At 36.5% G+C, this 18,484-nt stretch overlaps 5 protein-coding genes across 6 annotated transcripts; 2 read left to right on the forward strand and 3 right to left on the reverse strand.

Annotated features, from left to right (window-relative positions):
- Positions 1 to 1,922: 1,922 nt before the first annotated feature.
- On the forward strand, positions 1,923 to 5,844 carry LOC147288829 (Pentatricopeptide repeat (PPR) superfamily protein). Its single transcript, XM_086241635.1, has 12 exons — positions 1,923 to 2,033; positions 2,113 to 2,417; positions 2,509 to 2,574; positions 2,675 to 2,772; positions 2,906 to 3,023; positions 3,106 to 3,312; positions 3,404 to 3,480; positions 3,732 to 3,825; positions 4,201 to 4,266; positions 4,359 to 4,436; positions 4,567 to 4,668; positions 5,516 to 5,844. The coding sequence occupies exons 1-12, from the start codon at positions 2,006 to 2,008 to the stop codon at positions 5,627 to 5,629; spliced, it is 1,353 nt and encodes a 450-aa protein (XP_086097761.1). The 5' UTR covers positions 1,923 to 2,005; the 3' UTR covers positions 5,630 to 5,844.
- A 522-nt stretch (positions 5,845 to 6,366) lies between these two features.
- On the forward strand, positions 6,367 to 8,521 carry LOC147288830 (RNA-binding (RRM/RBD/RNP motifs) family protein). The gene is made up of 7 exons (XM_086242693.1): positions 6,367 to 6,508; positions 6,691 to 6,944; positions 7,105 to 7,172; positions 7,304 to 7,393; positions 7,478 to 7,608; positions 7,989 to 8,141; positions 8,225 to 8,521. Exons 2-7 carry the CDS (start codon positions 6,712 to 6,714, stop codon positions 8,240 to 8,242), a joined length of 693 nt encoding a protein of 230 aa, XP_086098819.1. The 5' UTR covers positions 6,367 to 6,508; positions 6,691 to 6,711; the 3' UTR covers positions 8,243 to 8,521.
- A 497-nt stretch (positions 8,522 to 9,018) lies between these two features.
- Positions 9,019 to 11,514, reverse strand: GB2 (GTP-binding 2). The gene is made up of 6 exons (XM_086239125.1): positions 11,230 to 11,514; positions 10,985 to 11,124; positions 10,467 to 10,549; positions 9,971 to 10,175; positions 9,785 to 9,853; positions 9,019 to 9,383 (listed from the first exon to the last, which is right to left on the reverse strand). Exons 1-6 carry the CDS (start codon positions 11,273 to 11,275, stop codon positions 9,291 to 9,293), a joined length of 636 nt encoding a protein of 211 aa, XP_086095251.1. The 5' UTR covers positions 11,276 to 11,514; the 3' UTR covers positions 9,019 to 9,290.
- A 586-nt stretch (positions 11,515 to 12,100) lies between these two features.
- Positions 12,101 to 14,878, reverse strand: LOC147288832 (proteasome subunit beta type-7-A). 2 transcript variants are annotated; one of them, XM_086239718.1, is made up of 9 exons: positions 14,754 to 14,878; positions 14,267 to 14,429; positions 14,012 to 14,153; positions 13,803 to 13,899; positions 13,594 to 13,663; positions 13,384 to 13,488; positions 12,957 to 13,055; positions 12,763 to 12,850; positions 12,101 to 12,378 (listed from the first exon to the last, which is right to left on the reverse strand). In XM_086239718.1, the coding sequence occupies exons 2-9, from the start codon at positions 14,408 to 14,410 to the stop codon at positions 12,302 to 12,304; spliced, it is 822 nt and encodes a 273-aa protein (XP_086095844.1). In that variant the 5' UTR covers positions 14,411 to 14,429; positions 14,754 to 14,878; the 3' UTR covers positions 12,101 to 12,301. The 2 variants fall into 2 exon arrangements, with proteins under 2 accessions (XP_086095844.1, XP_086095846.1); XM_086239720.1 differs by having other exon boundaries at positions 14,267 to 14,437; positions 14,754 to 14,861.
- A 965-nt stretch (positions 14,879 to 15,843) lies between these two features.
- CYP724A1 (cytochrome P450, family 724, subfamily A, polypeptide 1) lies at positions 15,844 to 18,484 on the reverse strand. The gene is made up of 8 exons (XM_086241047.1): positions 18,267 to 18,484; positions 17,768 to 18,092; positions 17,475 to 17,627; positions 16,989 to 17,237; positions 16,711 to 16,797; positions 16,481 to 16,559; positions 16,254 to 16,360; positions 15,844 to 16,083 (listed from the first exon to the last, which is right to left on the reverse strand). Exons 1-8 carry the CDS (start codon positions 18,482 to 18,484, stop codon positions 15,844 to 15,846), a joined length of 1,458 nt encoding a protein of 485 aa, XP_086097173.1.

Raw genomic sequence — 18,484 nt, forward strand, 5'->3', positions numbered from 1 at the left:
GTCAATTCCATGCCTTCTCCTCAAGCCAAAGCTATGCCCTTCCAACCAATTCCAAGGATTAGTCTCTGCATTACTGCAATCTGCACATCATATCTGTTTCTGTTCTTTCTTATTATTTCATGTTTTTTGTTTTTTTAATATGTGTCTCTGGTTACCAATCACGATTATGTGAAGCAAAATAAGCACATGATAATGCAACTTCTAACTTATCATTTTGCTCTATTTTTTTTTTGGTTCTATTTATCTCAATTACATTAGCTAGCTTTACATTAATTTTAAGTTTAGAGGGAATTGGGTCTTTAACTTAATTGCTAGGACATTGGCAGATCATTGTAGTTGGAAAATTGCAATATTTGGGACTTAATTAATCACAGCCAAGCCAAGCCAACCGATGAATTAAATGATGGACAAAAATCCATACAGGCTTTTATGATGCACATGCACTGTTTTTACTTTCGACCAAACACAAATAAATATAAAAGCAGTTGGCGGGTGGGGAGTTGTAAAGAAAGTCGTGCTAATTGCGATTGTGTTAGACAGGACCAGTGATCAGTGGCCAGGCAATCCTTTGTGTAATGACCACAAGGTTGGTGTTCTTTCGTAATTTCACTTTTTTTACAGGTGTCATGTGCATTGACAATGAAATTACAACTGATCAGATATAAAAGCACATTATGCATAATATATTAATATATAATAGAAACACTTCCCACTAATATTATTCTCAATATAAATTTTAGGCATAAATTCAATTTAGATACATAACTATATATGCTATTTCAACGGGGTCCACGAACTTTCAAATATTTCGAATATATACCTGATTTATTATGTAAATTGAAAAATGAAATTTCGTCCATCAATTTATTGAAAGATCAGTTAAATGTCAGCTTGGCTTTTGCTAATGAGGATTAATTGGCGACGTGGCACCAACTTAGCATACATTTCCCGCCAAATGAGCAACACACGTCCACTTGACACGGGCCCACACACCCATCACCTTTTTCTCGCTCGTCGAACGCTCTCCTGACCATTTAGTCCCCAAAAAAATCACGTTTTTCCTCAAATTCGAATATAAATCTCTCACTTGTGTTCAACGAGCGAAAAAGAGATGATGAGTTTGTGGACCCGTGTCAGGGGTTAGGTGGACCTGTGTCGCTCATTTGGCGGGAAATGAGCGACACGGGTCCACCTAACCCCTGACACGGACCCACAAACTCTCACTCCCTCTATTATTATTAAATTGTGGGCCCGTGTCGCTCATTTGGCAGGAAATGTTTGCTGAGATAGCGCCACGTCGTCAAGTAATCCCGGTCAGCAAAAACCAAACTGTCATTTAACTGATCTCTCAACGAATCAATGGACATAAATTCAATTTTCAATTTAGATAATAGATCGGGTGTATATTTGAAATATTTTAAAGTTCATGGATCCCGTTGAAATAGCTTATATAGTTATGTGTCTAAATTAAATTTATGCCTAAATTTTAACAACACTTATCTTCACATTCACAACAAGAGTTTGATTCTTATTTTCAATAACCCTGATTTGTAAACAATCATTAGATTCGATTGATCTCAACCGTCTATATGATCTAATGTCTGATATGTAAGTCCTTAACTTAGATAATCTATGTATGTAGAGATTTAATATAATATTGAATGGAAGAATAAGAGATGCTAGAGTAAAATTTTAAAAAGAAAAATGGGGAGTGGGGATGCTATTTGGATTTTAGGCTTTGGTGTTTGGGCTTTATCATCATGGAACACAACAACCCACCAGCTTTACTATATGGGCCATAACAGTGTAGTCCATATGGTTCCGTAAGTGTAAGGCCCAGCCCATGGCAATCCCGCACGTCAGCAAATCGCATCGAAACGGTGCGTATGATTCAGTGATTGAGAAGTGCAGAAAAGAAAGAAGCAGAAGGGTTTGGACCTTGGGGGTTTAGAGAGAAAGAAACTGTGACAGACGCACACACAGCGAGTGAGCAACAGCGACGAGCATGAGGCTCCTCTTCCAATCCATTACTGGTACACTGGTTCACTCACAGAGCTCTGATTTTTTATTTATTTTAAATTGAAAAATAAATGATAAATAAATTACTTGCAGGTCAGCATAGGCCGGTGCTACGAGCTCTGGGGCGGCGATACTTGGCTGCGGCGGCCGAAACGGAGGAGCACGTGAAGAGAAACTACGCGAACAATGTGTCGGAGTACAACAGCGTTATCGGTTCAATCACTGGTATGAGAAGGAGTTTCTTGTTGAGGGATGTGTATGACGATATGGTGCTCGATGGAGTACAGCCGACGAGGGACACATTCAACTCGCTCATATTAGGCACCATGAAAGGGGATCGAGTTCAGGACGCTTTCTACTTCGTCGACCAAATGAAGCCCATGGGCTTGGTCCCGGATGTATGTTCATTTATTCATCCATTCATGCGCTTCAATTTCATTCGGTGTTGATGTATGTATTTCATTCGCTTATGTATGTGAATTGTTGTAGGCTAATACGTACAACATTTTGATTGCATTATGTGGGAAATGCAAGGACTCTGACCAAGCAGTTCAGGTGCGGTTTACCATCTATTTATAATCCCCGGACGGATCTATTACTGCGGAAAATTGATATTTCTGATGCGTCTTTTTGTTTTTGCCTTTTAAAATTAAAGTTTTTGGAAGAGATGAAGAGAAATGGAGTGAAACCGATGGTACAAACCTACATGTGTCTACTCAATGCATGTGCAGCTGCTGGCCGTTTAGATCAAGTGTATGCTACTACTTCTTTTATGTTTTGGAGTACATTTTGACATTAACGTTAACATTATAATGCATTACTTTTTTTATGACCTACTCGAGTGCATTTTGACATTAACAACATAATCTGCGTTGCATTGGTACAGGTATGCAATTGTCCGTGACATGACTGCTGCTGGTCTTGGGTTAAACAAGTTCTGCTACGCGGGACTTATAACTGCACTTAAGAACAAGAAACCTTTACCAGATGATTTTGCCGCAAAAGTAAATATTAATGTTGTCTCTGCATGAACTATGCATTTATTTTCTTATTTTAATGCTCTCTAATATACCCTTTTGTGGTAAGATTATAGAGTTTGTTGAGCGGTCAAAAGAGTGGTCATCGGTTGAAGCATCAAGTAATACTGCTGAAAATGTAATGATGGGTGTATCAGAAGAGGAGTTGTATAATATGCCCACTGCTGAATATGTTCATAAGCGTGGATTTGTGAATCCTCAACTAACCGTGTATCATGTTGCACTTCATGCTTGTGCAGACCTCAGGAATGTAGAGGTACTATCTCAAATCTCTATTATCTGAGTTGAACATCACTAAAGAACCCTCTGATTTTTAAACTGTCTTCAATTTCTATTAATCATGCTAGGTGATGGAAGCTCTTTTGGAGATGCTAAAGAAGGATGGAAAAAACCCTGATATCTATATTGCCATGCAAGTAATGAGGTAAATTGATGACCAAATATAAATTTTAAAGTAAAAGTTGTTTGAATTAGCCATCAACCTTCATATATGCAATGCATAGTTTCATGTAAACTATTATTTATATATTATATAGATCATAAAAGCCTTTGAATTCAATTTGAATATGAGTGCAGTACATGTTTAAGTAGGAAAGGCTTTGTCTGACTTGTGTTTCAATATAACCTTGATCCATTCTCTTGTGTTCAAGTTGTCTTCATATCATATTTATTCAGGTGCTATCTACACTCTGGGGACATCGACCGTGGCCTTAAAACTTTTGAAGACTATATGAACTCAAGGAATATTTCTGCAATGGAACTATATGTGGTGGGTTTCAAAAAAAACACAACTTTTGTGTCATGGGAGACTTTCTTTCTTTTCAATCTGATTTCTGACATAGCACTTTATCCTCCATCCTGATGTCTTTCTCATGACCTTGTTTCATAAAAAAAAATTGTATAAAATTTTGTACCAGAAACAACTATGATTTGCCGATTTTCTCTTGCCCACTAAATATGTAACTTATTGAAATGTGGCTGACTAGTTTGTTCTTAATATTTTCTCATTATCCCTTGAATGTTCTGCTGCTTGGTTTTGGCGTTTCTGCCCAACAAAACAATATATTTGCTTTCACTTTTATTGCAGTAAATAAGAATGTTCTACTATCTGGTCCCTAATTTATTGTAACCTGTGGTTGTGTAGACACTTGCGGAGGGAGCCATGATTGGATATACTCCCAAAGGAATGCAAATTGCCCAAGACACACTGGTATGATTGGGTAATTGCAGCTTCTTATATCTTAATAAAGTTTTTGATATTTTAGATCATGGTCTTGGTATGGTTTTCATGTTCCAATGCAGGTAAATATGAATTCCAGGGGCTTCTTCTTGAACCCAAAAATCGGGAGTGATCTTCTCCTTGCAGCTGCTGGTGAACAGGTGTGCAAATAATTCCTCTTCTTTAAGAGTTCTCTTTAGTGCTAGGAAGAATAAGAGAGTTATTGGTTCTCTATGCATTTTCCATTGGTTTGGACTGTCTTACTATAAACCTTTCCTTCTTTTTTTGCAGACTGGAGGTTATACTGTTGCCAACTATTTATGGGACTGGATGCAAGCTCGTAATATAATTCCTCAACTTCCTGCTGTAGAAGCATATTACAAGGGCTTAAAAGTGAGTCTCTTGCCTTATAATGCATTAATATTATTCATCCCTTTGTTATAATTTTTTTTTTCTTTTTCGATTTGGGAAGGGGAATACAAACTTAGGACCTCTCCAACATTGTGTTGAAAAATTACCACTAGACCAATAACTAGTTGGTAAAATGCATCTTTGCACCAAAGCTTAAAAGAACTACTTAGCCGGTGGACTGCAATCCCCTCGAGTTTTATAGAATCTATTATTGTTATGTAGTGTTATTATGTTTAAGATGCCTGTGCTTTACTATTGGTGTATTTATGTTGGCACCAGCACTGAAATGCATGACCAGAAGATAATTATGTCTTAAGGTTTGAATCATCTGACATTCAGAATACAAACTTGTTATTGAATACTGACTTCAGATTTTTTTGTAGAAAGTTTAATTTGTGATTTTTCTCTCTATTGGTTGTGTTTTAAATCCATTCTGGATTAGAATGAGTTATTACAATTGTGTGATGCATTCTATCTAGAGCCAACATGAAATTTAACCTGATTTCAGCATCATGATGTGCAACCCCAAAGAACAAAAACTAGAAGACAGGCTTTGGGGCATAATGAAGAAGCATCCTTTTGCATTTAGAATAAAGTCCTTTGCTGTACCTTCAAGTTTCAATTAGTCGATATGCTTTTGAATCTGGGTGTCATGACACAACTCGAAGTTGGAACAAATTGTAGTAGAAAATGCATGCTTTGGTCTCTTATATATGTCCTTGATGACTTTTTGAGTTGGTTGAATCCCATGTTTTTCCGATGAAATGCTTGCTATTGCTTGTACATTTAATCGAGCTGGGTCTTTTAATTTTTGGTTTTGGAATTGCAGTCCCGAAATGTTCCTGAAGATGATCCACGACTAGTAATAGTTACAAGGATTTACAATGACCTCCGCGCAAGAGTCAGAATGGGACCTGGACGACCGGGATTTGGACGACCGTAGTTAAATGTTGATGAAAGTTGGTCCAAGGAGTAGTTTTCATGGATTTTTATCGTTGTACTGACATCGTAGATGTTTTGAACTGTTCAAGGAGTAGTTCTCATTAGTGAAGAGGAAACTCCCAATAAGAAAAATATGTTGGACTGTTATATTTCCATGCCCATTTCTGCTCATCTTACCCTTTGTAATAAACTTTATTTTTTGATTGGTTTTAATGAAATTTTTAATTACTAATTAAATTTTACGTAAAATTATCTTCTAGGATAAAAAAATCTGAAAAAGGATAAAAACAGAAGGAAAATTTGCTGTCACTACTGGTTATGGCAGCGACAAAATCAACCTACCAGACCTTGTAAGGTCTAAAAATGTGCCAATTGTTTTTTGTTTTTTGTTTTTAAGTCTAAAAATGTGATGAATAGTGAATGCAAGCAGAAATCTAGAAAAATATACTGTGAGTCTGTGACCTAAAAAAGGCCATGCCATCATCAAAAGCGGGAACTGTCTTTAATACTATAATTTAGAAGTATAAATTTGTCGTGCATTTATATTATAATACATGGATTAATTACACCAATATTATTATAACAAAAATAATATTTCTAGTACCGAAAAAAAAATTAATATTTCTAGTACCGTTTCTAGTAACTTGGGCTACGGTCCAATCGTGGATATTCGGGCGTGAGGGCTTCTAAGAAATCGAAGAGGAGAAAAGTGAAAACGGTGCGTTTCATAGACTCGGAAGGAAGAAGCCGTCTTACGAAGTAGGAGGAAGTAGGAAGACTGTCAGTCTCAGAGCCTCAGAGGCTTAGAACAGAGCCAGAGCTTCTCCCGCCTCCGTCGAATCGCCTTCTTCTTCTTCTTCTTCTTCTTCTTCTTCGTCTGGTACTTCATATCTAAGCACACAAGCCTTTTATTTTATTTTCACTATATATCATTTTCCTTATTAATTTCTTTTCTTGTTCTTTTGTTCTGTTTTCGGCGTTCTAGGTTTTCTATTGCAATTCTATTCAATTATGATTATATTTGAATCAAATGGTTGACAGTTTACCATTTTCGGATTAAAGGGTGTGTCAGATTCTGTGAGCATGGATATCAAAAAGAGTAAAAAGAAGAAATTGGTTACCGAAGCTGCCAAGGCTGACAGGCGTGGGGTTTGCTATTTGGGTCGGATTCCGCCCCGAATGGATCCTCCAACAATTCGTCAGATGCTCTCTCAGTATGGAGAGATACAAAGGGTTTATCTTGCACCTCGAGACCCTTCTGCTCAAGTACATGTCAGCCGAGCTGGTAAATTTCAAAGGCAAAATTTTTCAGAAGGGTATGTGTGCTTCATAGTTGTATTGTTTTTTTTGTTTCCGTTTTCCGAAAATCTAGCTACTTTTATATGTCAATGTAGTTCTTCAGAGACCAATTACATTACATTGTTGACTGTTATTTTCAGCATATAATCATTCGATTGTCCTTATTTTCGCATGCAGATGGGTTGAGTTTTCTGATAAAAAGGTTGCTAAGAGAGTTGCCGATATGTTAAATGGTGAACAAATAGGTATATATGTAATTTAAATTTTTTTTCTAGAGGATTTACTTCGTACAGCTTGCTTTGTGGATTTGTGTGTTCCCTTTGTATTGCTTTTCTAATTGAGTTTCTATTGTCTACTTGTTTCCTTTCATGTTTAGGTGGAAAGAAGAGGTCATCTTTCTACTATGATCTCTGGAATATCAAGTATTTAAGTAAATTTAAGTGGGATAATCTTACTGAAGAGATTGGTACAAATCCTTTAATGATTGTTTTCCATTCCTTGTCACGGGGCTTAAATAGTGTTACTTGAGTTAAAAATGTTTATATTGCAGCTTACAAGAAAGCCACCCGGGAGCAAAAACTAGCTTTAGAAATTTCTGCTGCTAAGAGGGAGCGGGATTTCTATCTCTCTAAAGTTGAAAAGTCCCGTGCTTTGAGTTCCATAGACGAAAGATTGAAGAAGGTATTTTTTCCATTTTATTTTAGTTCTCTTGTTTCAATTACTCTTAAGTTCCCCCCTCTCTATTGCTAGACTATATGAACTAGCTATTACTGTAAAACTTCACATTATTATGTCATATTTTCTCAAATGTAAAATGACTCAAGTTTGCATTAGTAGATGTAGTTATCTGATTTACCCAATAAACTCTGTAAATATGATTTATCACCGTGTAGTCCTCAAATCTTTGACTTCTAGGACTCTTTTCCGTCAAGTTATTAGCAACAGAAACATACTTTGAACTGTGAACTGTGAAGTTCCAGTCTATACACTTTCTTGGATGGTGTCTATTGAGAATCATTTCCCTATATAATTCCACAATTTGTTTCATCTTGGTTTAACAGAGGCAAAAGGTTCAAGAAGAGTCAGGAATTGATCCTGATCTTCCTGCTAGCCAGCCGGAACGGAAGGTAATTCGCCAATTCCCACAGAAAACACCAGTTGCTGATAGTGCTGCAGAAGTCAAACCTAGGCTATCCAAAGATGTACTGGCAGGGGTGAGTATCGTTTTGTTAATAGGCCTTATATGTTTTATTAAAGATATCTGCCATTTAATACTTTCCTGTAACACCATTTGCAGGTATTTGGTGGTTCTTAGTGCCCAACTTCTTAAGCGTTTGGTATATTTAAGTCAAGGAGCTGAAAAGGTGGAATACTGAAAACATTTTTTGGAGTCGTGTAGTGCCTGTGATTTAAGTTCCTGAAATTGAGTGGTATTATTTTTCTTCAATTTTGTCAGTGATTAGCGGAAACTGATGTCTGTGTCTGGTTTAAACCAGGATCACAAATTCCAACTGAAAGTAGGAACCGTTTGAAAATATACTTTTCCTTTTATCTATACTTATTCATTTACATTGCATGAAGGTAATTTTGTTTTGATCTTACACAAAAGGTATCATATGTATGGTGGTTTGAATTTAGACCATGCAGCAAGCAGTATTGAGAGTTGGAGAACAATCAAGGGTTTTTTTTTTCTGTTTATTTGAAGAAACCTGATCCAATTATTCAGAATCACAAAACTATAAATACAACATTCGACATGATTAGAAGGTCCGTGTTTATATAGCCAAGCCATTCATATTCAAATTTTGATTCAAGAATTTTTTTTGGGACTAAATGTTTGTAATTACTCACTGAATACTGTGAGTTGTAACTGTCGTTATTATCAAACTATTAATTAGAACTCCAGACAAGATTCTGTCGATCAATTATCTTTATTGATAGTGCAAGGTCGAAATGATTATTAATCAACCTGGCAACACCAGGGTGGAAATACCAGCATTTCCAGTCATTCCGATAACATCACCTTGCATTACATTAAAAATTGTTTTCACGAAGAAGTTAGAACTTTAAGTTACAACCATGCCAGCACACGTATTTATGGAGATTAGATTGATAAATAAACAAAATGAATAACCACATAACTTTGATCAGCCTTTCCACAGTGTCATGCTCGTTGTTGAGAAATATTTGAGCACTAAAAAGGAATCCCTGAAAGTAAAATAAAATCTATCCAAGGACTGGGAGCTATACATTAATGTTTCACCAAGTTGCGTGACAGTCGAAAGAGTATGTTCAAATCACAGATTGTGGAACAGAAGCAACATGCACAGACGGATTGATTACAGAAACTACTTCTGTTCTAATTAGCTGCAACATCCGCTTCTCTGAGCAACAGCTCCATCTCTCGAGCCAGATGGACCTTGGGGGCGTCCGTATCCAACCTTGATCCCAGATGACTGCAAATATCACCAAAACATAAATTTTCAGTTTTGTTTTTATCATTTGACATATTACATGTCCAATTTATCAGTGCAATGAAATACGAGACTCCAAAGTTTACTGGCCCAGCCACATACATGATACTAATATTAGGTGGAGTCTACATGGTAAAATTTTTTATGGTGAGGTCATCCACTAAGTTAATTATGGCCCAGTAGATCATGTAAAGCAAGTAGGCCTCTCATCCCTGGTGAAGATGCAATTAGCGAGGGCTCATGCACGGTATTTATAATAATAATTTCATGCACATTCAAATCCCTTTACCAATATGACATGTCAGATCAAGAACAACCAGAATATAAAATTATGTCCTAATTCCCATAGCCTACAACTCCCACAACAATGGCTTGACAGTTACCTCATTGGATACATCAAACACGCCATCCTGAATGTTTTGAAGAATCTTCGCAGCAGTCTTTATGAAGGCCTGCAAGATATGTTACTAAATCAGTTTAGAGATACAAAATTGTGGCATTTCAACGACAAATAACAATTTAAATACAGTGAAATAGAGTCCCAGTTTGAATTGGTTGAGTAATATCACCTCCTCAACGTTTTGAGCAGTTCTTGCAGATGCCTCCAAGAATAAAAGCCCGTTTTCCTTTGCAAATTGCTCTCCTTCCTCTTTGCTGACAGCCCTTCTATGAGCAAGATCACACTTGTTCCCTATGAGCATGATTGTCATGTTGGGATTCGCATGCTGGCGAGCATCCTCTAGCCAGCTTGCGAGATGATTAAATGTCTCTCTCCTGTAGAAGAGAACAACTTAGACAACTTTCTTGTTGAGGAAAAAAAAAATATATATATATATATATATATAGATGATAGTGAAAAACAGACCATTTATAAGGAAAAAAAAGTTATTCAAACCACAACCCATACAATTTCTTATGTCTTATGTTAATGGCAACAACTTACAAATATATACCACGCAATACTTCACAGTAGCTCATCTAAAGTTACACAACTCTGAAGCCTATGATAAACCACAACCACAAAGTACACCACTACGCAAACACATACAATTCTCACCCACCAACCTGGTTATGTCATAAACCAGAAGTGCTCCAGCTGCTCCTCTGTAGTAAGATCTAGTGATGGATCTGAAAGATTCTTGCCCAGCCTGAAATAAAACCAAGGATCCCTTGCTTAAGTATATTCATTGGACTACTAAAACATAGCAATGTTGAAACACTACTGGAAATAAAATTTATTAAACTGCTTGATTATGTCTGAGGGAATACTTATTAATCAAATGACCCAAAAACAATACAACGTGCAAAAGAAAATTAGAGGAGCCCAATAACGTACAGACAGAATCAGCTATATGCCTGCTCAGAATGGCAAGAATCAATTACATGTTATTTTACAAAATCAGAATTTCAATTCACCTGATAAAAACTAATTTCCATACTAGCATCAAATTGTACAGAAGGGTGATAATCTTGAGACCAATTCACATGGAAATTTCTTTTCTCAGCAACCAAACAGGGCAGAGAAGCAAGAAAGAGGAAGAGAAAAAGAGTAGGAAATCAAAAAGAGAATGTAAGTAACTTACGGTGTCCCAAATCTGGAGCTTAACGGGACGACCATCAATGGTGACCATGCGAGCGCCGAACTCGACGCCAATGGTGAGATCATGCACAGGCTGGAACCTCTTGTCCGTGAATTGCAAGAGCAAGCATGATTTCCCTACACCTGCGCCACACAGAAACCCGATTGTTTTCATAACTCAATTCTGAAAAATGAAAGCAAAAAGAATCTGAAATCGGAAAGCTAGGGTTTTGAAGAATTGGGACCGACCTGTGTCGCCGATGATGATGTACTTGAAGAGGTAGTCGTAAGACATGATTAAAACAAGGTCGTTTCGAGCAACCGCGAGCTAGGAAGCAGGAAGGGGATGTCTCTCTCTCTCTCTCTGTGCTGTCTTACTTTCTCTTTCTCTTCTGGGTTTGCTTGCAGCAGTGTTTAGTTCATGTACGGACGATTTCTGAATATATATAGAAAATGGGAATGCTTCGTAAAAATATTTGTGTTTAACAACTTCGTAAAAATAAATTAATTAAAACAAGGATACCGTGAGGTATGAATCATCGACACGCTAATGTTTGCTTGATGACAAATTGACAACAATGATATGCCTTCTAGTCTTCTTCATACTTTCTTCTTTTTGGGTTTGCTTTTTAATAAGAATTTGTTTTGGATTTGTGGCATTGTTGCTTCAAAAGAAAAAATTCTTTTTTTTTCTTAGAAAAAATTCTTTTTTTTTTCTTAGAAAAAATATAAAGAAGATAAAAGCCTTCCTTCTAATTGAAGCTTCTGAGTTTTGAGCGTGCACTCGCCTTAGACGTATGAAGTTAGATGCCTCAAAAGAATGGTATATTCGGTTGATCCTACCCTCTTTTTTTTTTTTTTTGTGGCCAGGATCGGTTGATCCTACCCTTAAGTCTTAGCAAACCAATTATTCCTTTAATTTAAATTATTCCTTTAATTTAAATCAATCTTACTGGTAAGGAAAAGCAACCCCAAAGGTTCATATAACGTTAGAACGGTAGAAGCCCATCCCCCAAAAGTCAAAACAAGAGAAGGTCACCCGAGGAAAGCTTCCTAATTAATAAAACCATCCATCCGATGATCCCTGTGTTAACATTATCAATCAACCAACCAATCAACATGGAGCAATTCCACACAATAAACCATGTGAAAATATAATATATTCGGAATCAGCCAACTTAAAGTTTTGGAAAATACTAGTAATTATCAATGAATTCCCAACAAACAAAATAGTGAATACTACATGACCATTCCACCTTTAACAAATACCAAAGTTGGGAATTAAAAAGAGCTCATCCACATGCTCCCTATAAGAGTGGCTTCACTCTTCCATTGCATCTCCTCCTTCTGTCACTTCCACCACCTCCCTCAATGGGGTAATCTTTGTCAACAGAACCTCTGCAACCAAAGAAAACACAATAAAGTCAGAAACCTTTCACTAATCTCACATGCAGCCGACATACAATCATATATGCCAAACAGGGAACAAGTAGGAGGCTGACAATGTCAACCTTAGTCTTTGAACAATTTCCTTTTTCGGTCCTCAAGTCTGTTGACTCTTTGATTAAAAATTCCAAAGAGAAAATTAAGGCAGACAGAAAAAAACAACATATACTATTGATGTGTACACATTATGCTCACATCACATAGCACCTGCAAACCAAATGTTCACAATGCACTGCTCATGAAGGCTTTCTAATATGGCACACACAAGAGGAATGATGCTAGCTTTATGATATGCAGGGCAAACAAGGTGTAAGCTTGAAGGAGTGTGTTGCTAACCAGTCGGCTTCGAGAAAGCATAGCCTCTTGAACTGACGTAAGTTCGAGGATTCGGCAGCATGTGGTTCCTCAGGTATTCCTTGTGGCCCTGAGCCATCATAAATTTACAAAAGAATTTTCAATAACATGGAATTAGTACTCTTTGTTACCATAGAAAATGGTGAATACTGATGAAAGACAAGTTAACAACAAACCTTGGTTATTACACAAATATCTACATTGCTACCACTTCCCAAGTCATTGAATATTCCGGAGCATATAGCTTCAGCTACAAGCGTAACACCTTCATCCCTCTGCATTAAAGTAGACAAACCAATTTTAAGATTTTCATCACAACAAAAGCATTAACTGTATAGTCCATTCAGAGCCCACAAAAAAACAGTATAGTCAATTGGAAATTTATTTTAAGATCATGCATTAGCTTTTTATGACTTAACTGTAACACAAACCAAATAAAATCATCAGCACCTATACCACTCATAACAGCACCTAAGTACTTGAATCACATATCCATAGCAGCACATCATTAGTGTTCTATGATTGTCTATTATTTGTATCCACAGCCAATTAGCATCATACAACAATAAACAGAACTTTCCAATTCAAATGATGATAACTTACAGTCAAGCCTTCTTTGTACTTGGACTCAAATATGGCCATGGCAGCAAGAGAACCAGAACCCATAGTAGCAAATGGAAGTGTGTCAGTGGAACCATGGGGATATATCTGCATAATAAAGCATTTGTGTTGGCATCAGATCATATATGCAAGCCCCCAAAAAATAAAAAAACCATGGTCACATGCAAATGTCCGAAGAAGGAAAAATCTTACAGTGTGTAGATGAGGTCCTGTCACATCAACCCCACCAAGCACCAGAGCAGCTGACACATGTCCTTGATAACTGGACAATGTATGTAGCAGTAAGAATCAACATATCTTATTCCTGCAATTTATAGCCTCCCCCCAACACCCCCCCCCCCCCCCCCACCAGTTCATAGCTAATAATTACAAAGCAGTCCATGTAGGAGATAAAACTCTACCTGAAAAGATGTTTTTTCAGTAGGGTCAGTGCCGTAACCACTCTAGATTCCCGACCAGTGTGATAACAATGCAATTGAAGCTGTGATGACACCATGTCTATAAATGCACAAACAGCAGAGAAGCAGATTATAAAAGTTTCTTCATGTTATGTGCTGCTAAACAGACGTACACAATCATCACCAAACTAAACAACAATCCTAACATTTACCTGTGACTGCTTCAGTATCAGCAGCAGTTCCTGCTCCACAGCAGTAAATATTAGGAGCCATATAGTGAATTTTCTCACAGTTCTTATCACATACAATGGGTCCTTCGGTGGCCCTCGTATCAGCTCCAAGAATGACACCATCCTAAAGAAATAATTAGAACAAGAAAATTAAAAAATTGAAAGCAATTTTTTCCAGTACAAAAAAATTTGGGCGAAACAATTGGTAATCCAAGAGCGTAAACCTACTAGTAGTACCTTAAAAATCAAACCAACAATGGTGGTTCCGGTCTTCCTAAAAGAAGGTAGCTGAACCCCCTTCTTCGCCAGCATATCGTTTCGTCTACAAAGATCGAAGCTAAAGCCACCCTTTGGTGGCACATCAATTTCCGACTTTGACATCTTCAAATTTCAATTGAACCTACAAAACTATTATCCCATCAAAATCCACCCCCAATATAGATAGAAATAAAAAATAAAAACAGTTCAAATGTTGAAACCCTAAATCTAAAAAGTTGAAAAGGCATGCATAAAATATGAGACGAAAACTCTAATCAGCTGAGTTTTAAAATCTTGATTACTGGTATGTATCGGGATACTGAAAGTTTCTTCTGCGGAGAAGAAGATCGCATTCGAATGAAGAGGTGGGTGTGAGTGTTCGAGTTCGAAAGGGTTTATGTGGGAGATTGGGACTGTGAAAATCGGAGTGAGAATGTAATGGGCAGAGGAGAGAGGAGATCATTACCTGAAAACTTGGGTGACGAGTTGGGAAGAAGATCCAATGCCTAACACACCACCGATTCGACTCGAAGCACCTCCGGTTCTCTTTTTTTATAGTCTGTATAGCTTCTTTCTGAACAAGAAAAGAAGAAATCGAAGACTTATATTAAAAAAGAAAAAGAAAAATGCAGGAGTTTTGGGCCAAAACTTTGTATGCTAATTACACCTGCTATTGAGTTGAGGGTCATGAGAGCCCACAAAGTTTGGGTCTTTGCCTCAGTTCTCATCTCTTTTCAAGATGATGAGGCCCAATAGATGTTACTGGCCCAGTAGCCCAGTAAGCCTAATAAACCGACCGGAAATTACAATGAGCCAATGAGGTTTGCTCATTCTGACTTTTTTTTTTTGGTCGAAAGATCATTCTGACTTTCAAAGTTCAAACTACGTCGCTATAGCATATTATTTTCTCATATGGTTTTGGAATTTCAATTTATATCACTTCCTTTTCTTTTTATTTTTTGGGTTGAATATCACTTTTTCTTTTTCTTTTTTTCATTTACATTATGCAAGAAACATATATATATATTATACACATTGTATATTAAGAACACATATATAAATGCATATAAAAATGATTAAATGGTATAAAAAATAAACGTTAAGAAATTAAGGGTGAAATCTTACAAAATTTGATATGTCTGTATATATATATATATACTCGATCATTGTATATTAAGAATACGTACATATATTAGCATTTTAAACTTTGATGGTTGTGAAATGGGGTTGGCCTAGTTGGCGGAGGACAAGAACTCCCTTCCTACACACCCGGATTCGAACCTTGCTGGCCCCCTAGCTCCCTTGTAATAATAAAAAAAAAAAAACTTTGATGTTCACGGTCTCTAGAATATTGATTAAGTTGACTTTGATATTCATATTTATATTAAATAATATAATATTTTGAAAACGTACGAATAGACCAGTAAATATATATTCATGTGGGCTACATATATAATAAGCAGTGATCACAGCTGATTGGCATTGCCTAGGTATTTACATACGTACCCAGATCGAAAAACAAAATAAAGAAGTACAAAATTAATGGTATATATAGTTTAGCCATCTTGATCTGGTGTAGCAGCAGCAGAAGCAGCTGGTTGAATGTCTAAGAGCAAACCTCTCCGGAATTCAACATAAGGGTAAGCAAGTGGGAAGTCATCTGTTTTCCATGTATAACTAAGGACAAGATGGTGAAGGAAGAATGAAATCACTACTTTTGCCAGATCAGCTCCAGGACAAAGCCTTGCTCCACCACCAAACACTGTCACTTTTTTGTTCACTTCTTTATACTTGTCCTGCGCCGCATATAATAAACGCACGCGTGATTTTTAACTTCAAATTTCACAAACAATATATGGTCGACCGATTACAATTTTAAACAATTATTTAATTTATGCTTACTTACTTTGCCATATATAATTAAATAAATCTCAAAGTTTTAATCACAAATTGATCATACACATACAGTCCATCTCCAAGGATCAAAATCTAGTGGATTCTGATGAACAGCTGGATCCAAATGCGCCCCAGTAAACATTGGAAGAACCTTCCATCCTGACGGTATGAGAAACTCTGAAGCAAAAATATATCATTAATCAATTAATTTACTAGCTAACTACTAAGCAATAGAAATTAAAGCAAAGTTAGTGAAATTAACAACAATTAATTATATTAACCAAATTAGTAACGTACCTTTAAATTCCACATCTACAAGAGCTTTCCTGTGCACAAATTTGACTATATTTCCACATCTCATTGCTTCACATATGACCTGCATGTATATGTACGTGCACAGATTTCAGTCTTATATTCCACTAGCTAGTCCATATATACATTTTAATTAACCTGATTGCAGAATATATATATATGTATAATTAACTTTAAAAAATTATAAAAGTATGTAATTAATATTAATTAATTACAGAGAAGGTAAAGTCCATTTTCTTGTAATCCTCCCAGTTCAAGGATTCCCCATCCTTCTTGTTTCCCCTTATCGCTTGGTGTTCTTCCTGCAGAGATCGATTTTGGACATAATTAAGAAACATATATGTATACATATATTGCTTAATTAATTACTTATTTTATATATATATTGCATACAGTGATTTATGCATGCATTTAGGGTTGGAGTTGGACTGTTGGAGAGAGAAAATATTTTAATCAGGAGGGGGGCCTCCCTGGTTGGTTTTATTCGTATGACCTTTAATTTGGAAAAAGCAAGTGGCGCATGGCCGAGAAAGTAGACAATCAAAGCCATGAGTGTTGCGGTTGTCTCGTAGCCTCCTAACATTATGTCCAATACAATGCTCACTGTTTCTTCATCCTTTAGCCTCATCTGTCCTTCCTTCAACAAAATCACGTCTAAGAAGTCTTCATCATTTGCTTCATTCCCTAATTTTCTTCGTTCTTCCATAATCTCTCTCACAGTCGAAGAAAGCCTTGCTCTAGCCTGAACATTACAAGAGGGGAGCTCAGTTAATCAATTAATTAATTATTTAAACACTAATTAATAGCATGAGCTACCTAGCATATACATTACATAGAGATAGAGACACTAATTAACCTACCTTCTTCTTCGATCTTTAATTGATTTGTACAATTATTTAATATGCATGCTATGTTATCGGACTATCAATTAACTTGATCAAACATCGACTAGGTATTCTTGTGTTAGTATGGACCTTACCTTGACAGCCTTGGCATAAGCAGTCCCAGGGATATATAATGGAAGAGAAACAAAGCCTCTCATGTAGGTTTCAAAGTCTTCTAAGAGCCTTGAGGCTAGTGCCTCCTCTGGTTTAACACTCAAAAGCTGCTTCACCATAACACCCATTGTAAACTGCATATATGTATGTGCACGTGCATGTTCAATCAATATATACGTACATACCAATTAATTAAACAACAAATTGAAGAATTAAAGAAGCTAGAAGAAGAAGATAATTAATTAATTAATTAAAATTAGGTAGGTATATATACAGCTTTGGCTTCTTTGTAGAAGGAGACTTGTTTGCAGTCATTCCATGACTCCATCAATGAGATAGAGAGCTTCTGAACCCAGTTAAGGAATGTGGGTGAGGACTTGGAAGTGGCGATGAAGCTGACAGCAATGTTTCTGAGCTTTCTGTGAAGGTCTCCCGAGACAAAGAGTAAAGAATAGCTTCCAAGAATTCCATGAACGGACTTGGGGTAGCTGGCTTGGAATAGCTTCTCTTCGTTCTGAAGAATAAACTGGTTCAGCTCAAGGTCACATGAAACTATGGTCGCTGAACCAAATAGATGCGATTTAAAAACCTTCCCATACCTGTACATAAATATTTAATTAATGCAAATTAATTCTAGATCACCATATGTGTATATATATATATATATGAAATTAATTATATTCTTGTTTTTTTATTACATAGAAAAGAATCGAATCCTAGAACTATTCTAATTCAAACTACATGTTGAAATTAATTAATATATAATTACGTACCTAGAACAATGTTGTTGCAAGAAGATTCCGAGAGAGTTTGAATGATGAGGCTTAAGGAAGCTGAGAGTCTCTCCGAGCAAGGGCCATCCCATGCTTCCAGGAGGTAAATTTTCAGCTGCTGGATTTTTTGTTGCAAATAATATTTTCAGAAGAATAAAAGCTAATATTGGTAGTATTCCTAGCAGAACAGCTAATAAAATAGGGGAAAACTCAACCAT

This window comes from Dryas octopetala, chromosome 4, assembly GCF_963921425.1.
Source record: "Dryas octopetala chromosome 4, drDryOcto1.1, whole genome shotgun sequence".
Lineage (NCBI taxonomy): Eukaryota > Viridiplantae > Streptophyta > Magnoliopsida > Rosales > Rosaceae > Dryas > Dryas octopetala.